At 37.4% G+C, this 20,108-nt stretch overlaps 1 protein-coding gene across 1 annotated transcript; it reads right to left on the minus strand.

Moving 5' to 3' along the window:
• Positions 1-3,453: 3,453 nt before the first annotated feature.
• LOC116720461 (proline-, glutamic acid- and leucine-rich protein 1-like) lies at positions 3,454-16,533 on the minus strand. The gene is made up of 6 exons (XM_032563748.1): positions 16,004-16,533; positions 11,449-11,493; positions 11,120-11,158; positions 9,311-9,458; positions 7,901-8,062; positions 3,454-6,447 (listed from the first exon to the last, which is right to left on the minus strand). Exons 1-6 carry the CDS (start codon positions 16,052-16,054, stop codon positions 5,450-5,452), a joined length of 1,443 nt encoding a protein of 480 aa, XP_032419639.1. The 5' UTR covers positions 16,055-16,533; the 3' UTR covers positions 3,454-5,449.
• Between the last annotated feature and the right edge of the window lie 3,575 nt (positions 16,534-20,108).

The raw sequence follows: 20,108 nt of genomic DNA on the forward strand, positions 1-20,108 counted from the left end.
ACGTCAAGTCAAGGTAAGTGGATGTTCAGATGTCGGTTCGTATAACTGTAGCTTACCAGGCTACGTTAGCTTCGTGCTAGTGGAATAATGAAATATTAATTACTTTTAGGATCCTGATTGCAATGTAAAAATATGTGGAAAACGTTCGAGGAGTTGTAACGAATGGCAGGTCGGATGTCGGGATGGTCGACTCGACACAATCATCCATCCATCCATCCATTTTCTGTTCACCCTTTGTCCCTAATGGGGTCGGGAGGGTTGCTGGTGCCTATCTCCAGCTAAGTTCCGGGCGAGAGGCGGGGTACACCCTGGACAGGTCGCCAGTCTGTCGCAGGGCAACACAGAGACATACAGGACAAACAACCATTCACACACACACTCACACCTAGGGAGAATTTAGAGAGACCAATTAACCTGACAGTCATGTTTTTTGGACTGTGGGAGGAAGCCGGAGTACCCGGAGAGAACCCACGCATGCACAGGGAGAACATGCAAACTCCATGCAGAAAGACCCCGGCCGGGAATTGAACCCAGGACCTTCTTGCTGCAAGGCAACAGTGCTACCCAACACAATCAGCTGTAAGCCAAATTACAACACTGATGGTAAACTAGAAATGTGTGCAGAGCTTTCTGGGTTAGTGGTTCATAGGAATCTGTACTCAGAGTGACAGATTCCTATGAGTGGGAGTTTTTAACACATTGTGCTATGCATCAGAATTTACACCACAAGGAACACCTACAGCAATGCAACACAATAAAGAAAATAAGAGACATGTGAATTGATTTTTATATCATATTAATTCATTTATTTTTTTTTATCAAAAACAATTTTTGTTGATCACATGTATTTGATGGGAGTAAACCCGACACTGAAAAGCAAATAGACAAAAATAAAAAACATGACCTGCATTCATAATAGCTACAATTTCTAATAGGATATAAAAAAAATAACTTGGTATACATGAAACTGAGTATTTTTACTCAAAGGACATTATGACAGCTACCATAAATACTTACAATAAGCAACAATTTTAACAACACAGCCTCACAAAAACTCTCTCACACATGCGTACAACACGCTGAGGAGCTGCAGGTAGAGTTGCACAAAGATACCCTCAAAGTACATCACATGTAGTAATAATATTAATCTGAAGTACTACACAAACAGCCACATTTAGATACTGTTAGACTTCCTGCTGTTTCACTTCTGCACGACTTAAAGGAAAACAGTTTGATGTTTAGGTGTAATCCAGCTGCAAAAACGTGAGTTCAGAGGAAGAAGAAAACGGCTTCAGATGAAGGAGCAAACAGTCTTCTGCAGACTCTTCTGCACACAAAACTCAAGCAAGGTAACAGTCTAGCATCAGGCCTTGGCTTACAGTTTGGGCTTTTGTAGCTGCTGGAAAGGCAGAAAGGATGTGAACTTCAGGGTGTTTGGCTTTGACTTAGGGACTCCAGTTTGTGCCTTTTGTTTACAAATTATTAGTATTTTTACAGAACTCTATAAGGCCTCTTCTGATTTCTTCTGATTTTATTGTCCAGATAAATTAATAAAATATTTTTTTCTTAAATCTGTTTAAGTATTGCAAAAAACCAAACAAACAAACCAAAATAAATCTGTAAATTAATTGTTTTTGTTTTGTTTTATATTGTAGGAAATGAAAACACACAAACAAATCACCAAATCTAGTACTGTCAAACAGATAAAAACAAAATAAAGAGAAGGCCTTTAGGGAAAAAAATACCCATAACAGATGTTTTACTGACAAAAAAAGGATAATAAAACAAAATGCACAATCATACTTTGCATTTTTGTTCATTCATATAATCTTTTAATTACTGAACAGCAAACATGCAAGCCTAAAGTAGCCTCCAATATCGTGGGTGCCACTAGTAAATATGTGTAAAAAGCCTTAAAAGAAGTGATATTTTATTACAGGAGTGGTAATTACACACTAAGAAATCAGTGATATTGCAACCTTTAAATTGTGTTTTAAATTTAAAAGTTGTAATATTACTTTATCACACACACACACATGTAGGGGTGTGCGTGCAGGCGTGTGTGTGTGTTACAAGATTAATTACAGAAAAACATGTCATGAGGAATTAATGTGCATCAAGCATTTTTGGAAATAAGCTATTCTTCACTTTTTGATCAGTATTAAAGACATTTTATTCAGAAATTCATTGCTTCATATTTCCCCGGGATATTAATATCCCATGATGGCGAGAAACATTTCTCTTTAAAATGGGAACGACAAGAGAAACTTTTTTTTAAAATGCCCAGCCACAAAGCCTCTGCATAACCATTAGAACTATTAACATCCCAAATGTTTGTTTTTTTGAAGAATAAGAATTTGAGGAAAATATTTTCTGTCCTACCACCATATGTGTACTATGCTGACATTTTAACTGGAACCTTGTGCTTTGACATGAAAAATGATGGATATGTGAAAAAGGTCTTCATCCCCACTATTAATAGCAGAGAAAGTGTGATGCAGGGGGGTGTTTCTCTTCCAAAGGCTTTTTACACATCTTTAATAAGATGACCATTGTTTTTGAAGGCCATATATAATATTGCAGATAAATAGTTTTTATTTAATCTCAAAATTAATGCTGCTTAGACTTGTAAATAAAAATATAAGGTAATCAAAGGTAAGACCTCATAATCTCACTTTGAATTTGGGAGGAACCTTCAGCCAAAGAATAAATAGTCTCCAACTGGCATGGCTCACACATCGTTTTTTTTAAGAGGTAAATGTTTATAACAGTTTATGTCCTATCAATCAGCATGGAATAGAAAAAGGAAAAAAGTGCAAGTACTATTGCTAAATACAGTTTATCTTTCTAAAGCTCACAAAATAAAGAAACTTTCAGCACTTTAAAAACATCTGTCAAAGTAGAGCTAATCACAATCTTATGAAAGCATGTAGAAACTACAGAATGGCTCATTAAGTATCTGTATTCATCTATAGGCACAAAATACTTTGATCAACTAAGACCAAATCACTTCTACAAGGAGATTTTCTTTAGTCCAGAGGACGAACAGTCACGAACCACACATTGTACACAGATTGAAAAAAAATCCTTTTTCAGCTCATGAAGCCTTACATGAAAAAGATAAATTTTAACTGACAATCAAGTCAGCTTTTCCATGTAGACACAGTCAAGAGGCCTTTAGTCAGTGAACTACAAAGACAATTATTCCATTAGCAGAACAAATACACAGAAAGATTGATTTGAAACAATTTTTTGTCTCAAACTTGAACAATTTGTGCTGACGTTAAATCAGGGCTAGACTATATGTATGTTTCAAGATACTGTTTGAAAAGCACAGAAATGAAGAAAGTCTTGGATGTCAAAACAAAACAAATATTTTAAATCAAAATTGGAGTTTCCTTGTGTTTAAATGTAGGTTCTTTTAAAGTTGTGAGTTTTAACTTTTTATGTATAGTTTTCTTTTTCTCACCTTCAAAATGTAGGTTTTCAATGTTATTTTTCAAAAGTCAAGATCAAACTTGAAATTCTGTTTCATTTTTTTCTATATAGACAAATTTTATGACCAATCCGTAGCCACGTACTGATGTACCTAGCAACAGTGAGGCATATATGGAAACACTTTGCAGGTAGAAATCATGCGCTGTGTTCAGCTCATTATTTTACAAACATCAATCAAATGAGGCAAAGGTCAGAAAATAAAAATAAAAAAATTCTCATTTCATTTCAGTTCAGTTCTAATATTCAACATTACAAAATACTGAAAGACAGAACCAGTCCCAGATGTCTGACTGCATTGTTGTGATGCAGCTCTCCATGCAGCTTGCCGTATTTTGCTTGTCAGAATGCATAAACTTTCTACATTCATCATCAGTTGACAAAAGTTGATTTTAAAATGTTAATGTTATAAAAACTCAACAGTCGGTTCATGGAGGAAACAGACTCATGTCGCCTTTCAAAAAGAGCAACGGTTTACTGGAAACACGCCAAGACACTTTCAGTTCAAAGTTAAACACTTGGTAATTATAGTATGCACACCTAACAGTCTGGAACAACAAAGTGGAACCACAATAATACCACTCTAAAGATGTGAAAGCTTTAAAACACTGCTGCTTTCTGGCTTCTTGTACAAGCAACTGGATGCATGCTGGTGAAACCTTTTATTTTTAGCATGTCTGTGTTCAGTATTTGTTAATCCAACTTTGTGGAAAGAAAGTTAAGAACACATACCACTCACTATCCAGGTTTATTTTGAAGCAGCAGACTTCTATGATTCACCCTAGAGAACCTTAATATTTTTCTTAGTGTTTAAACAGGCTTAACGATGTGCTTTGTACTTTAATACATGAAATGAGCAGTGGTATGTAAGGCAGTGGATCCCAATATTTTTGCTGTATTAAATCTAAAACAGTCGAAAGTTGTTCAATAACCAAAAACAGCTGAATTTTAGCTGTCTGACTTTGCACACAGCTGTCCACAATGTAAAAAAAAACATTAAAGATACAGCTTTTTATAGCACATACCCAATTAAAGTTTTCTTTGAGGTCTGACCTACCGATCTCAATTTTGACTGATTCTATATCATCATAGAGCTAGATTTCAGAATCAGCCACGGCTGATTAAACATAGAATAAAACAATCTGCATGTTCTTTATAGAGGTAGAAGCTTAAAATGTAAGGAAAACAAGGAAAGAATTACAATATAATACCCTAATCTGTGGCTGTATCTGTATGTAAGAAAACTCAAAAAGTTGTTTAAAGGCCAAAAAGGTTGGGAGTTGATAGAACAGGAAAAATTAAAAAAAATTCTTTATTTGATTTCACTAATCAAAGTAGATCAAGGGAAGACTGTCAAGCTGATTGGTGGATCTCTAGACAAAAGTCTAAATCTCTAGTCAAATCCTTTTTAAAAAACTTTATTAGTTTTAATAATTTTTTTTAATCACTATTCATCTCTTAAACTCCCCCGTCTTTCCTAAAAGGCCTCTAAAGCCAACCAGAACCAGACACATGGGGTTTCCATGTCAAAATGTCCTTTTGAGGGCAACACTGTATCATAGATTGAAAGACAGAGGAAAGAGAGAAGGAATACCTCTGTTGTGGGTTTTGCATGCAATGCATGCCAGGTAACAGCAAAGCCATTGCTACTGCTAAGGGGTTTCAGCAATGATAACTGAATCACTTTTATTTATTTATTTTTTGTCATAAACCCAGGCATTTCTCTCATCTAATATAAATATTCAGTTTCAAGTTTTTCTTGGAGTGCCTTGTTTGCAAAGTGATCAGCAATCTCAGTCACACCTAGACTCCTCTCTACTATTACAGTAAGATCTGCAGGAGATTTCTTCAGTGATTTGCCCACTCTTCACCTATTCGTCCTGATTTACATAAATGCTGTAAAGCATAAACATCTAACTCCTGCCTACTGAGCCACCTCATGTGAGCTGTCAGGTTAGGAGGACTCCACAGTGATGACGGCCTCATCGGCCTTGTAGATGACAGTGGGAGAGGAGGGAACCTCTTTGCACGGAGCCAACCCGGATGATTGCACACTGAGCTTTGATATGGGGGAATCTTCTCCGATTTCCTGCACCGCTCCTTCCCCCTCATCCAAGCGCCCTTTCTGCAGCTCCTCTTCCCCTCTCCTCACATGACAGCGACACACCTCGATGCCAGAGTCGCCTGTCAGCCGTCTGTGACTGAAATGATCCTCCTCGTCTTCTTCATCCTCCTCCTCTTCGTCTCTATCTTGTTTTTGCTCCTCTTTATTATTTGTGTTCGGTGAGTGCAGATTCTTTACGGAAGGAGACGGCGTTACATCGCAAGGTGAGGGTGAGGCCTCCACAGCCGCCGGTGGGTCAGAGGGCACGAGGAAATGAACTTGACCAGGAGGAGCAGAAGATAACAGGACGAGGGGGGACAGAGGGAGGCGAGCGGGATGTGAGAGTTGTGAGTGTAAAGGAAGGGAAAGCGGAGGACAAGGAGGCGAGAGTCTGTCGCTGCCAGCAGAGGAGCGTCGCTGCACTGGTATGACGTCAGGAGTGGCGGCGGGTATCACATCCGGGGAAACTTGAGACGGGGAAGGCGATGACCTCGGCACGACAGCGTAGTCACCCCCAGCTTCACTGGGTGTGGACACATGGCTGCTGTCATATGTCTCGTCGGTCACCTGGACCGAGAAGGAGGTGCTGGACGGGGAGGTGAGAGAGCAGGACTCGCAGGAGCAGCTGGTGTAGTTGTCGGAGCTCTGGGAGGAGGTCAGCCCACTGGTGCCGGGGCCCAGGTACGGAGGACAGGGGTGACGGTGGTGGTGGTGATGGGGGTAAGAAGAGCTGGGCCCCGCTGTGGTCCCTCCCTGGAGGGCAAAGATGGAGCTGTAAGGAGGAGGAGGCGTGCTGGGCTGGGCAGCCACCTCCTCATAGGAGGGCAGCTTCAGGGAAGTCAGGAAACCTGCAGCAAAATTTTAAAATCACTTTTTGTAATGGAAAAGGCTGTATCCTGCCATAAGCTACAAAGAATTACATCCAGCAGCAACTCAGTTGCTGTCATAATTACAATTGACTAAAGCGTTACTTAAATGTTTAAGCACTTTGTAAAGTTGAAACACAAACTTCAGTATATTTTCTAGGAATTTTCTGTAGTAGACGAGCACAAAAAGTAGGGTTGGGTCATATGGACCTTGCTGAATGTCATGATATTTTATAGTATTTACTGTGATAATAATAACAGGGAAAATAAACTATTTACAACTTTAAAAAACTTCTGAATTTTAACTGGGGTTCTTCAGGAAACCAAGTACATAAATACATTTGATTTGATCACTCAACTGTACACAGCAACACCATTTGATCATATTTTTGTATTTATTGGTATACACTGTCCCGACCCTATTAGGGACAAAGGTGTTAGAAAATGGCTGGATGGATGGATGGTGTACACTGGTGCTCTCGGGGAAGCAAAATTGGATAAAATAGTAACTATAACAATTCCAACAATCAAGTTAGCTTTGGAGTTTCAAACATTATTAATTGGAGTTCAACATGGTCATAAGTATGAACCTAAACTGGTGTGCATTTGCATTCAGCACCACTCAATACTTTTTATATTCACATTCTTTCAATTACAGTTGCAAAACCTTTGGGGTCTGTTTCTACTAGAGTGGAATTTCTAGAAACTAAGCTTTTTGCTGATAGTTCTTCACAATGACTCTAACTCAGTCAGACTGAATGGAGAGCATCTGTGAACAGCGATTTTAAAGTTTCTCCAAATTTTCTGAATTTGATTTAGATTTGGATTTTGAGCCATTCTAACATATGAAAATAATTTGATTTAAACCATCAATCCTCTGGCTGTTTGGCTCTGCTCTTTTCTGATTTTCACTTGAATAAAAAAGAAATCACAATTACGCACTACTTTGTGTTGGTTTTAAGGTGTATAATAGCTTAAAATTTGTGATAAAATACATAACAATTTACCACATACTCTGTAAGAAAAGGGAACTTTGTTCTCTCTCCCAGACCTGTGCAAACAAAAAGACATAATTCTTTTCTTGCAGTCCTGTTTAGGAGTTCTTGCTGCTGGTTCTTATTTGGTGATGAACATTTTGCTCTTTGGGTGTCCAAGAAATTTTGTCAGATAAGTCAGAAGCCAGAACAATTCTGATGGGTGATGTAGGCTGAGGATTCAATGAGAACTTCTCAATAGTTCCCATTTAGGTTTTTTTGAAGTATAAGATGTTGTGGCCAAATGAAACATTTTATTGTTGTTGCCACTGTGAACATTTTTCTTTTACTAAGCAATCTAATCTGGAGCTTCTCAAGTCAAAGAAACGGCCGTGGACGATTTAGTCAAATGAATCACATTTAAAGCTGCTCAGAATTACTTCAGAATAAATTCAACATACTGAGGTCCAACATTGAAGACGGGTAGTTACAGGCTCCGTTATAAGCGATTAGATTGATTTCCCTTTGCCTTTGCTGCTGCTGGATTCTCAGCTTGGCTCGGCGGTGCCGGTAAGCACAGAAACAGCTGAAGAGGATCAGGACCGTCCACAGCAGCCAAAACCCTGTGGGGAGCAAGACAGCTCTGTAAATAAGCAACATTCAGCACGTTCGTCAATCAATCACAGGAGGCCAAAAGGCAGGATCAATGTGTTTTGGCATCACGTGTCCCTATGGTCACAAGTGGTTAGTAATACAAAACGTAAACAAAACCCCCGAGGTTCAACAATACTCTGAAAAAGTTATTTTCCCATAAACCCAATAACTTGTGTGTTCTGTGAGACCTGATGATGTGTCTTTTACAAGCTTCTGGAGGAATTTTGGTGAACTGTTATGAGTGAAAGGGTTAAGTTCGTCCTCTGGGATTGGAACTTTAAAGGCTACTCAAGAAAATCTTCACTGAGGCATTTAGAGGTGAAATTGCTGGTATACTTAGATCATTGTCCTGAGTATTGATGGCCAAACATTTGCTTAAAAGCAGATTTAAGCAGAAACACCCCAGTAGCCAAAAACCACCACACTACCACAACCGTGTTTGACTGTATATATGACACTGAATGCTGTGTAAGTATGTAATAAGACCCACACGTTCTACTTTTGTCTCATCAGTCTGCAGAGTATTTCTGTAACTCTTGGGTATTATCAAAATGTGGTTTGGGGTTTTAGAAAAGGCTTTGTCACCATTTGCAGGCTGATTGATGTCAGTGATTTTTTTTTTTAAATCAGAAGGTGTGTTGCTTTTTGAGGTCTTTGAGTCTACTTCATGTTGTTGGATTAGTTCATTCTAAGTGATTTATTGATTCTATGTGCCTGGCAGTAGCCAGATCTGGGTGTTGCTTGTGAAATTCAACCAAAAGCTGTGATTAATCCCAGTTAATTTATGAATTACAAGGGAACAGCTATATTTTCACACAGTGGTAGGCCGATTTTGATATTTTTTTCCTCTATCAAATTGGAAACTGCTCTTTGTATTTTCTTGGGTTATTTTTGTCTGATGCAAAAAAATGTCTTATGATCATAAATTGTGACAAAAAAGCAAAAACAAAAGACACTTGTTAGGGTCAATTTTTTTTTTTTTTATTGTACTGTAAATATCTGACCTGAAATATTGAATAAATGATCCCTGCTCTTTGTGATGTTTCTAAAATAGTCTACATTTCATCTAGTCTGCTTTAAAAATGTAGTGTTCGGGTAAAATTAAATATATATAATGTGTTGAATAAAAGTTACAAAAAGTTACAAAAGTGTCCCTGATAATACCTTTTCATTATCGGAACATTTCATCATAATTTAAAAGTAGTCAATTGACTTACACCAGAGTTCATAGTAATAGGTACAGCAGCCCGTTTCTCCACAGCAGTGTCCTGTTTCACACCGGTAACCTGGACTGTTGTTGGCTCCTGGACAGTACTTGGGACTGACCACAGGCAGCCTGCCAGAGCCGACATGATGCTCCACCACCTGGTGGACAAAGCAAGACACTGCAATGTAACCACAGTCAGCTTCTGTCAACAGATATACGGACATACTAATAAATTCATACTATTACATACTGCCTTTGGGGTTTTATGATGAACACATACCATTCCACAACAGGGAAGTGAAAGTAAAATGTTTGCAAATAAGTTGGAAGTGTGGTGTCCATTTACATTTTGGATCCTCTTCTCTGATACATGCAAATAAAATCCACCGAGGCTTATTGGGGAACATTAGTGAACAAACAGTATCATGAAGACCAAGGAACACAGCAGACATATCAGGAAGAAAGTTGTGGAGAAGTTTAAAACAGGATTAGGTTATAATCCAGTATCCTAAGCTTTGAAAATCTGAAAAATATCTGTCCAATATGTCATCTGAAAATGAAAACAGAATAGCACAATTGTAAACCCATGAAGACCTAAGCCAGGGGTCTCAAACTCCAGTCCTCGAGGGCCGCAGTCCTGCAACTTTTAGATGTGCCTTTGCTGCACCACACCTGAATAGAATAATTAGGTCATTAAGGCTCTGGAAAACTGATCTACACAAGAAGGAGGTCATTAAGTAATTTCATTCCAGTGTTTTGTACCTGTGGCACATCTAAAAACTGCAGGACTGCGGCCCTCGAGGCCTGGAGTTTGAGACCCCTGACCTAAGCCTTCCACCTACACTGACACTTAGGGAAAAAAGAGCATTAATCAGAGAATTAGCTAAGTGGCCTGAGATCCACGATCCTGGTGAGAGAATCTGTTGATAGGCAACTAGGAATTGTCCAGTCCATAAATTAGGCCTTTACTGAATAATGAAAAGAAGAAAACAATTGGGGGGAAAACCTATAACCTTTTGGCCCACAAAATGCTGTGTGTGTTGGGAAACATTGGACATCATCCTAAACACAACACCCCAGTTGATACCAGAATCATGCATGGGGGATACTTTGCTTCCATACGGACAGAGAATCTGTCCAGAGTTAATGGAAAGGCTGGTGGAGCTAAATACTGAGCATAACAAGAAAACTTGTTAATGGCTGGAACGGACTTGAAACTGGGATAGAGGCCCACATTTAACCGGACGACAACCCTAAATATACAACCTCAGCAAGACCATTGCAGTATGTTTCTTACTGCAATGATCTTGGTTAAAATATATCAATCTATGAGAATGTCCCAGTCAAAATCCAGACCTAAATCCAATTTAGAATCTGTGGCAAGACACGCAGTGAATGTTCACAGACACTCTGTCCAATTTGAATGAATTTGAACTGGTTTGCAAAGAAGAATGTACACCAATTTCAGATACTTCAAAAGCTAATAGAGACCTGGTTAAACAGACAAGCAGCTGTAAATGCAGCGAAACGTGGCTCTACCGAGTATTGAGTTGGAAAGGTTTAATACAAAAGCATGCTATAATCTGATTTTTATCTACAAAAAAATGTTAAGCCACATATTATCCTTTTTCTCTCACATAATAATTAGCACTACTTTGTTATGGACAATCACATTACATCCTAATATATACATTGAAGCGTGTCATTGTAAAGTGAGAAAATCTGATAAAGCGCAATATTCTTGTGAGGCACTAAACATTTGAGCAGATTCATGATAGTTTTCATCATTTGCAGGTTAAATCTAAAAGACAAACATCACCTTGTCAGCTGTGTTCCGGTCAATCTTCAGCACAGGCACCTACAGAGAATGAGAAATACAAGAAAAGTTGTATTTGAATCGGACAACATCACGCTGCAACTAAACGCAGGCAGATATTAAACACATTGTAAAAATGTGGGAACAACATTGGAACAAGCAAAGGCATCTAAATCTGGTCTGCACATAGTTACCACACAAGACTCAGAAATGCTAACGAGCAACAATGCATTGCCATAGCAACAACTAAGAGGCAGGCTGTGAGTTTTTTTTTGTTTTATTAACCACATGTGGAAAAGATTTTTTCATCGTTTAAAAGTTGACCTCCTTACCGTTACAGCTTCAGGTGCAACCAGCTCCTGCAGGGACATTGTCATCTGATAAAAAAGACACAATGATCAGGACAGAGGACAGCACGAGCGTGATAAGATGGTGATGGGAGGACTAAGCAAACAATATGTTATTAGTCCAAACGGGGCAAACACTTTTCCAGTCAGAGACTGTCAGCTGCTTGTCTGTTGGCTTATCAAGGTGACAAAGAGGCTCTTAAACACACTGATTTCTCTCTGTGGTATGACATAGGTGACAGAAATCACCTGATGTTTGCACCCTTGCAGTAATTTATTTTATCGTGTCTCCTTTTTTCTGGCCATTTGTACAAAATTTCTTCCTGTGGCTTCTGATGTTCTTCTTACTAGTCTTGCTTAAACACATGAAATATGCAAAGTGGCAAAGAAAACACATTAGTGACAACTAAGTAGCATCAATATTCTGATATAAAAATTTTTATGAACACTTAGGTTTTACTGGTCAACTGTTCGAGAGACAAATATGTTCCTAAAGATGAGGGAACCAGATTTAAATAGACAAAGGTTTGAATAATTAACCTTTGTGACCAGAGAGCCTAATCACAAATGTTAATCAGTTATCAATCCCTGCAAAAGTTCAACATCTTCATGTTATCCAATAAAAAAAGAGATCCAGATGGGAAATCCAGACATGCTTCTTTCCAGTGACACATTCAGAGGGATGACAAAGTTTTTCCCGACCCGAAGAAATACACCTGAAAATCAGATGTTTGAATACACTGTACAAAAACAAACATGACCTGTTTTTCTTACTGTTAGATAATAAAACTGATTAAACATTTATCGTTCTAGGATAATTTGGGATAATTAATTATCTATTTAATTATCTAATTGGGATAATTAGATAATTTGGGATTACTAAAATTATCTAATTGAATTGACATAAAATATCATTGTTGTGCTTTTCAAAAAGTTTGGAAAGCCCAGAGGACTTCACCACGGCTTTTTAAGTTTTGTAAATTACGGTAACATTTGAGTTAAATTGAAGCAGACTCGTGGATGTTTTGTTGTTTGACATCAACAAAAAACAACAAGAGAGATATCAGGTAGAAAATTGAGGGCCTCTAATTCATGCTTAAATAAAATTTCCAGATTTCGGAAGGTGTCAAGTTTACCAGTTCAGACAACAAGACATATTGCATGGGAATGTCCAGCTATATTATTCAGTAAGGAGGCAGATTCTGTGCCAAAGAGATGAATGTCCTTTTTATGTGAAAGGCTTATATCAATTCTAGAGCACCCGCAAAAGACCTTGTTTGAAATCGGTAGACGGTCCCACTGTCTGCCTTGAAATTATGTTCTCTACCATCATGGGCTGAAAGGCCACTAAGCAAGGACAAAGGTTACTCCAAAAAGATTAGAAAATGACAGTTTACAAATGCACTCAGGGTCAAAGACCTTAGCTTTTGGAGACATGTACAGTGGTCTGATGAAAGTAAAATTTAAGATTTTGCCATACTTGTATTATCATAAATTTTGCATTCTAACACAAAATAGTGTCTGACCATCAGTTCGTGACTTTGAGGCTTAGGGCACTTTGAGTTATGCACATCAGTAAGTCCATATTGCAAAGAAAAAAGAGTAGGTTTTGGACTGGCCTAGCCAAAGTCTGAACTTAAATCAGGTTTTGATGGCATTATCTGTATTCATTCTTTATGATTAACATGAAAGAATTAATACAATTCTGCAAAGAAGAGTGAGGTTAGGTCTTCCACATTGAGGTAAAAAATTTATCACCAGTTACTGTAAACACGCAAACCAGTCCCTAGGTTTAGATGACAATTACTTTTTCACATACAGTCAGGTTAGTTTGAATAACCTTTTTTTACTTCCACAATGAGATCAGCATTTAGAATTTACTTTGGTTATTTTTGTCTGACCAAAAAATTTGTTTGATGATCTGAAACTTTAAGGTGTGAAAAAAAAGCAAAAGTAAAGTAAATATGAAATATGCACAAGTATGCACAGAACTTAATTTCTCCTAGAACCTCTACATGTTTTCTTAGTCATCCCTTATCACATCATTAAAAAAAAAGAAATCACATGACTGACATCTAAAGCTTCAGCACTGTGCATATGACCTCCACCTCAGTGAAGGTCATGTGGGTTGACAGCAGTCAATAGGGGGAAAATATCCACTTGTGCTGCATAAGGGACTGCAGTCAAAGCAATGAAATGGAGCTGGGCTTGTTGCACACTAAGACTGCAGCCATGTAAATTAGACATGCTTGCTTAACAACTGACTGCTGCCTGTGGTCAGCGTAACTGAACAATGTTGGCCCAGCATTGTGCGCTCCATATCCGGACAAACACACCGACACACACAAACATCAGAAGTTGTGCATATGCAGCATTAAATTTATGGCAAAAAAGCATTACTTTGACATTTGCTTACTATTATATTGGCCTTATATTGTAGGCAATATAAGGCCACAAATGTGCTATAAACAACTAATACTCAGTGGCTGCTTAATATTTCATAATGCTGTAAAACACAGGTGGAAAAACATTAAAATATCACTGGTGCTTGTAATATTTGACGAGTAAATGATGGCTTGTCAAATATGATTTTTTTTATTGTCTTCCCTGGAGAAAATGCAAATATTTAAAATAAAATAGACAATATCATCCTGCAATGTCAGAGACATGTTCTGCTGCATAGTGTGAAAATAAATGCCAAGCCAGGATGGAAAATGCGCTGTCAAAACTCCTGTCATGCAGAGTTCCTGTGGTAAGGCCACCAGATGGCTTTAAAATAAGAATGTGTATGAAATGTAGTCACTCTGAGACCACCAAGAAACCTCGAATGATCCACATCACAGTTCCCCTCAAAGTTCGCAAAGAAATAAAAACCAGAGTGAAACACCAGAAATATACAAGATGCTAACTAGTCAATAATATTTCTGCTGCTTTTACACTAAGTGCTTCAGTTTCAGAAAAATAAACCTAAGACTTTTTTTTTAAATCTTCATTTATTTATTTATTTTAAAACAAATGAGTGCTGGAAATTTTAGCCAGTTGTTTTCAAGCATCCCGTAGTAAATATATGCACTTTCTGATGATCGACACGGGGTCAATTTAACAAAAACTCATTAATTACATTTTCCAAATAAAACAATAAACCAATTTCAGCATCACTGGCTTATCAAAATTTTTAAAAATGACAGAAAATAAATAAAGCTCAATTTTAAGACATAACTGAATGTAATTTTAGACAGAGCATGAAAATTTTGGGTTAAAGATTTTTTTAAAGATCTAAAATCAAGAAAAACTAACTAAGAAACCCAGTGTATTGATCTGGGAAGATGTTGTATCCTTTCAACCGATGCTGGAGCCATTTTACTTAAAATAAGATCAACAAAGTTGTACAGAAAAAAACTTCACATATGTATTTGCAATAAAAGTAACAATGCACTGACAGGCCTAACAGGTTGTCCCCATTCAAACAAACAACTCTACTGAGACATCACAAAGAAACATTTTTAACAGCACGATGTTAAACCACATCCTGCCCACATTACACTGACAGGGCTGGAGAGGAGGAAGATACAGGTAAAAGAGCATCCTGCTGGCTGCAACATAATGTGACAACCACAACCTCAAACAGGAAAAAATTGACAAAATGGAACCTCAAACATGTGTGAGGCATCTTCAGAGTCATTGTGGTCTGGTTACCAGTTTATGGGTCTCATCTTATGCCAGGTTTTTAAGAGACAGTTTCAAAACCCCAAACATTTATTGCTTTTAGTTTGAAGTTCATTTAATGAGATCCTAGCAAAAGCCCTGAAGTAACCAGAGTTTAACCCATTTCTGGCCCTATGGAACAGAATAACATGGCCTTTTCCCCTCCCTCATCTGTTGCTGTTCTAAGGCTCTGATAGCCCGGTTAATTAAGCAGCTAATATTAGTGTATACTTCTTTTGCGACAAACAAAGTAATCAAAAATTCTGCAGGACAAAAACACTGTAAATGTCATAAATGTTTACTCTTTATGTTAATTTAATACGTAAAAAAGAAAATATTTCTTAGTGTTATAAATAACATTAAACAATAAGAGAATATATTTTACTTTACAAAAATGTATTTTCTATCTCCTTTACATTCTTCTTTGCAGCCTCATGAAACACTGTTGCTTGTTTTATACAAATCCAATCCTATTATACATTTTTGTTTCATTTGCTTGTGCTTCTTCTCCAGGCTCTCATATGATGAGAGTCTGTTGTAAATGTCGTCAAGATCCTACATTTCTACAATTTGGACAAATGTAGACTGCAAGAAGATAAATAGCAGATTTTGACTGACTTTAATGAAGACATTTTAAGCATGAACGTAAAAAAATGCCTTTGAGCTGCGCATCATTAAAAACACTTAGTGCCATGCAGTGATTGTGTGGAGATGTAAAGGTTGCTTTTCAGGAGCCAGGTAGGCCAGAGGAAAGCATGTTGCTGTGCAGAGTCACTCCAGCCCAGCTGTTGACAGCAGCGTGTGTGGATCAGAGCAAACCTGCGCAGTGCCTTACCTCTTGAGCCTTCAGCCCGAGGCAGAAAGTCAGCGTCTTCTCTGGATCCATGAAGACAGCCGAGCATCAGGCTCCACATCAGAAAGCACAAGTTACACAGTGAAGGCTCGATCACCGTTGTCCCACTCCACAGACACGGCACCGTCCACCGCCATTCCTCTCCCCCACGTCCTCCCACCCTTTTTCTGCCGCACACACCGGACCTGTGTCGGAGTAAACACTGAAAGCTGCGTCAAATCTCACTGTACATGCACGCTGGAGGACACATATCCTATTGCTGCTGCGGGGACGGGTCCATGTTTCAGCAGGAGTTTGTAGCGGAGAGGGACGGAGATGAGCGTGATGTCATGCTTCCCCAGCCACCAAACTACTTGCGCCGAAGAGCTGCGGCTTTGATTGGCCGGAGCTCCCAGCAACAGCCGCACGGAGGCTGCCTCAGCGGGGCTGCATGGCTTTCGCTCACACCGCTCGAACACTTCCTGGAGGAAACCAGGAAAAACATCTGTTTGAAAACATTCCTGAAATAGGGTGTCTACATCATAATTTCTTAAATGCGGTCATCTGTATGACTATTAGTGGAAAAGGTTTGTTTTCAAGTGAAAACAATTCAACTTCAATTTATAAAAAAAAAAAAATAAGAGAAAAAACTTTCAAAACATCCACATTTTTACACACAGGAATTGAGCAAGCAGATTTTGCATTCATTTTCGCTGTGTGATGTGTTTCTGATATATATATAAAAAAATATTAACATTGTCTAAATGCATGAACAGTGTAACAGGTGTCTGTGAAAAACTGCAGGTTCATTAGTCATACATATGTTAAAGCATGTGCTAAGTTAAGCCCAGTTAGTGTGAGTTCATATGTCTTCTTTTGTGATTTCGTCATTGCTGGACGGCAAAAGTGTAACATTGTAATTATAAGCAACAGAAGACATCTATCTATCTATCTATCTATCTATCTATCTATCTATCTATCTATCTATCTATCTATCTATCTATCTATCTATCTATCTATCTATCTATCTATCTATCTATCTATCTATCTATCTATCTATCTATCTATCTATCTATCTATCTATCTATCTATCTATTAGAATAGATCTTTATGGTGATTTAGAATTTATGCTCTCACTGCAGGTAACAGTAAAAATAAAATAATAATAATAAAAACATTTACTGTGGTGTGTGCAAAATAGATTAGAGTGTATTTAATAATTTATTGCGAGGGAATGCAATCCTTTTGCGAGGTACCGAAAAGTAATTTCTTTTCCAATGTCCTCTAGCGGGTTCCGTAGTAGCATTCTGCCAAAATGTGCAAGGAGTAAGCGCCTTGTGAACCTCATGTATTTCGCTATGTCTGTTAAATTTAGTAAAGGTTAGTTTTTAGATTCAAACACAGTTCATATCAAATATGTTTGCTTGATTTAATAAAAGTTTACTCTGTGCGTTTGACCAAACTGGGAGTGTTATTAATAGTATTGCATTTTTATCATCTTTAATGCAGTTCTGTCATTTGTCACAAGAGGGCAGCAGGCAACAGAGTTCTGCTTTCTGAACTTCCTTTCTCACAGAGCTTTTAACCCAGGGGTCACTGACCTCCTGAGGAAATATTTTCGTGTTCGGTTATGACTGTCGCAGTTATATTGCACCTTATGAATGTTCATGTAAGAATTTTTATTGTCATTGCTATATAATCATTGTTTGCCCTTCATGATGGGAAATATCTCCTAAAATTGCACCAAAAGAGAGGCATCATCTTCCTGATTTAGACAATAATGAGTTGTGCATGTTTGGTTTAAATTCGTATTATTTGGGAAAACGCTGCAAATTAATTTGGATTGCATGCGATGATGTACATTCTTACTGCAACATGAATAATAGTAATTTTCTCAAGCATTGACGAGAAGATGTCTGGTCATGTTGTTTCCTGACATATAATGATACAGTATGACATAACACACTTCCTCTGACATGTTTTTGCAAATTCGCATGCATGCACAAACCCAAATATGACAAACGTTTTGTGGTAAGTATAAGAATTCTTCCATAATTAAACACTTGGAAATCTGTAGTCTTATGTTAAAAATGATCATTTTTAACAGTCAAAGTGGATGTGTGTCAGCACTAATGATGTTAAGCTTGACGTCACATGTCACAATTTGTAACATTGCCTATTAAAGTCAAAATGAAACTTGTTTTATGCCTTGTTCTTCTTTCAGTGGTAATATGGTATTAATCATCTTGCCTAAGTGCCTATTACAATTTATTTCATTGGGATTTTAACTGATAGACCAATAAAAACTGGTGCATAATTCTGAAGTTAAACTAAATGGATCAGTGGGTTCAGAGGTTTTTACAAATACAATTTTGAAAAATGTTACACGCATTTATATATATTATCTATAGAACTTCTTCTGCAGTTACAACTGTAAATATTTTGTGATGTATTTCTACCTGCTTTGTACATCTACAGCCTGAAATTTTAACTCATTTATCTTTACAAAATATGCAATGTTCAATCAAATTTGATGGACAGCTCCCAAGAACATCAATCATAGTCAAGTTATGCTTTTTCCTAAATAAAGCTACTGCTTTCATTTTTTAAATATTTTGAAAACCATTTATCATTTTCCTTCCTGTTCACAATTTTGTACTGCTTTGTGTTGATTTTATTACAAAAATAACAACATAGAAGGAAGTTTGAATTTGCAACTTGTCAAAAGAATACTTTTACAAAGACACTGCATGATGTAATTGGTGTATACTTTCTTTAAACACAACTACTCTGACTTTTTAAGAAGTGAGAAAGCTGCACCTCTTATTTTTTCTTTCTGATGTATTTCAGAACCTGAGTTCATCACACTGTTCAGACAGATGTAATGCAAATTTGAAATCATAGCGATATGGGACTTTGTTTTCTTTGTAAGGTTAAATGAAAGTGATAATTCACTGCAGAGTTGGATTTCACCGAACAAAAATTTCCACTCATTTGTTAAGTTGAAATATACAAATAAGTGGAAAATCCCACAATGACAAAATGCTTAATGTTTTGCAACACAATTTATGGGCAGATCCTCATTCATTCCATAGTTACAGCATTTGTATTGTAGACATTTTGATAATAGTTTAAAAATAAAAGATGCATTTTTTTAAAGGACATTGAAGAATGCTTTGGGTGGTTGCATGGCTTTTGTGTTATTTTTACCTCGGCCCGTCGAGCAACCATCGTAAGTTTGGTCATGATGTCACAATGACGGCAAAAAGAAAAGCTCATTTTATGCAAGTTTTCACTTCCCTTTTGCTGCCCCAACCTCCAACAGAAAACACAGCAGCAAACTAAGCTGATTAAGAATTATACCAACTCCAGGAAATGGAAAGAGCTCTGGTTCTGCATGCATCTGTCTGCAGATACCACAGTGTGAAATTTAGATCCGGTGCCTCATCGACTAATGACATTTAAGATAAAAATGCTACTGTAAATGAGAGCGTGATGTGCCTCTGGCCTCTGCTGCATTCCCGAAGAGCAAAAAATCAGCATGTTGTTACCAGCAAATGTTCATTAAAAACAAAGACAATATGCTTTTTTCATTTTGACTTGCTTGTTCAGTTGCATCGAACAAATTTGTTTGCATTGTAAAATTTACATTTTCCGATTACAATCTCTCTTGGTGTCTATTGAAGCCCTGCTTTGGCTTTGTATTTTAAAACCTGCAAAGCGACATGTTCTCTATGTCCTGAAATGTCATAAAAAAACTGGTTGAAGTCCCATAATGAAAATCAGCTTCTTTACCTTTGTACAAAAATCAAGGTTAACTGCTGCTACACTTGTTCTATAAGCTTGACAGCTCAGTGTATCTGAAGAGCAACGAAGAGAAATTTTACCACAGTGTTTTTTGATTTTTTTTTTTTTAGCAAACTCCTGAAATAATTTTTAACTAAGGAGGTTTGAAAGTAAAATACTCATTACATGTAATATACTTTTAGCCCCTCAGATCATAAGATCAAACTCTATTTCATCCTTTTCATCTCATGAGGTTTTCAATAAAATTGGTGTCTACTGCTAGAATCCACATAAGACTTCAATGGTTTCACTTGGATAAATT

This window comes from Xiphophorus hellerii, chromosome 5 (assembly GCF_003331165.1).
Source record: "Xiphophorus hellerii strain 12219 chromosome 5, Xiphophorus_hellerii-4.1, whole genome shotgun sequence".
Taxonomy (NCBI): Eukaryota; Metazoa; Chordata; class Actinopteri; order Cyprinodontiformes; family Poeciliidae; genus Xiphophorus; species Xiphophorus hellerii.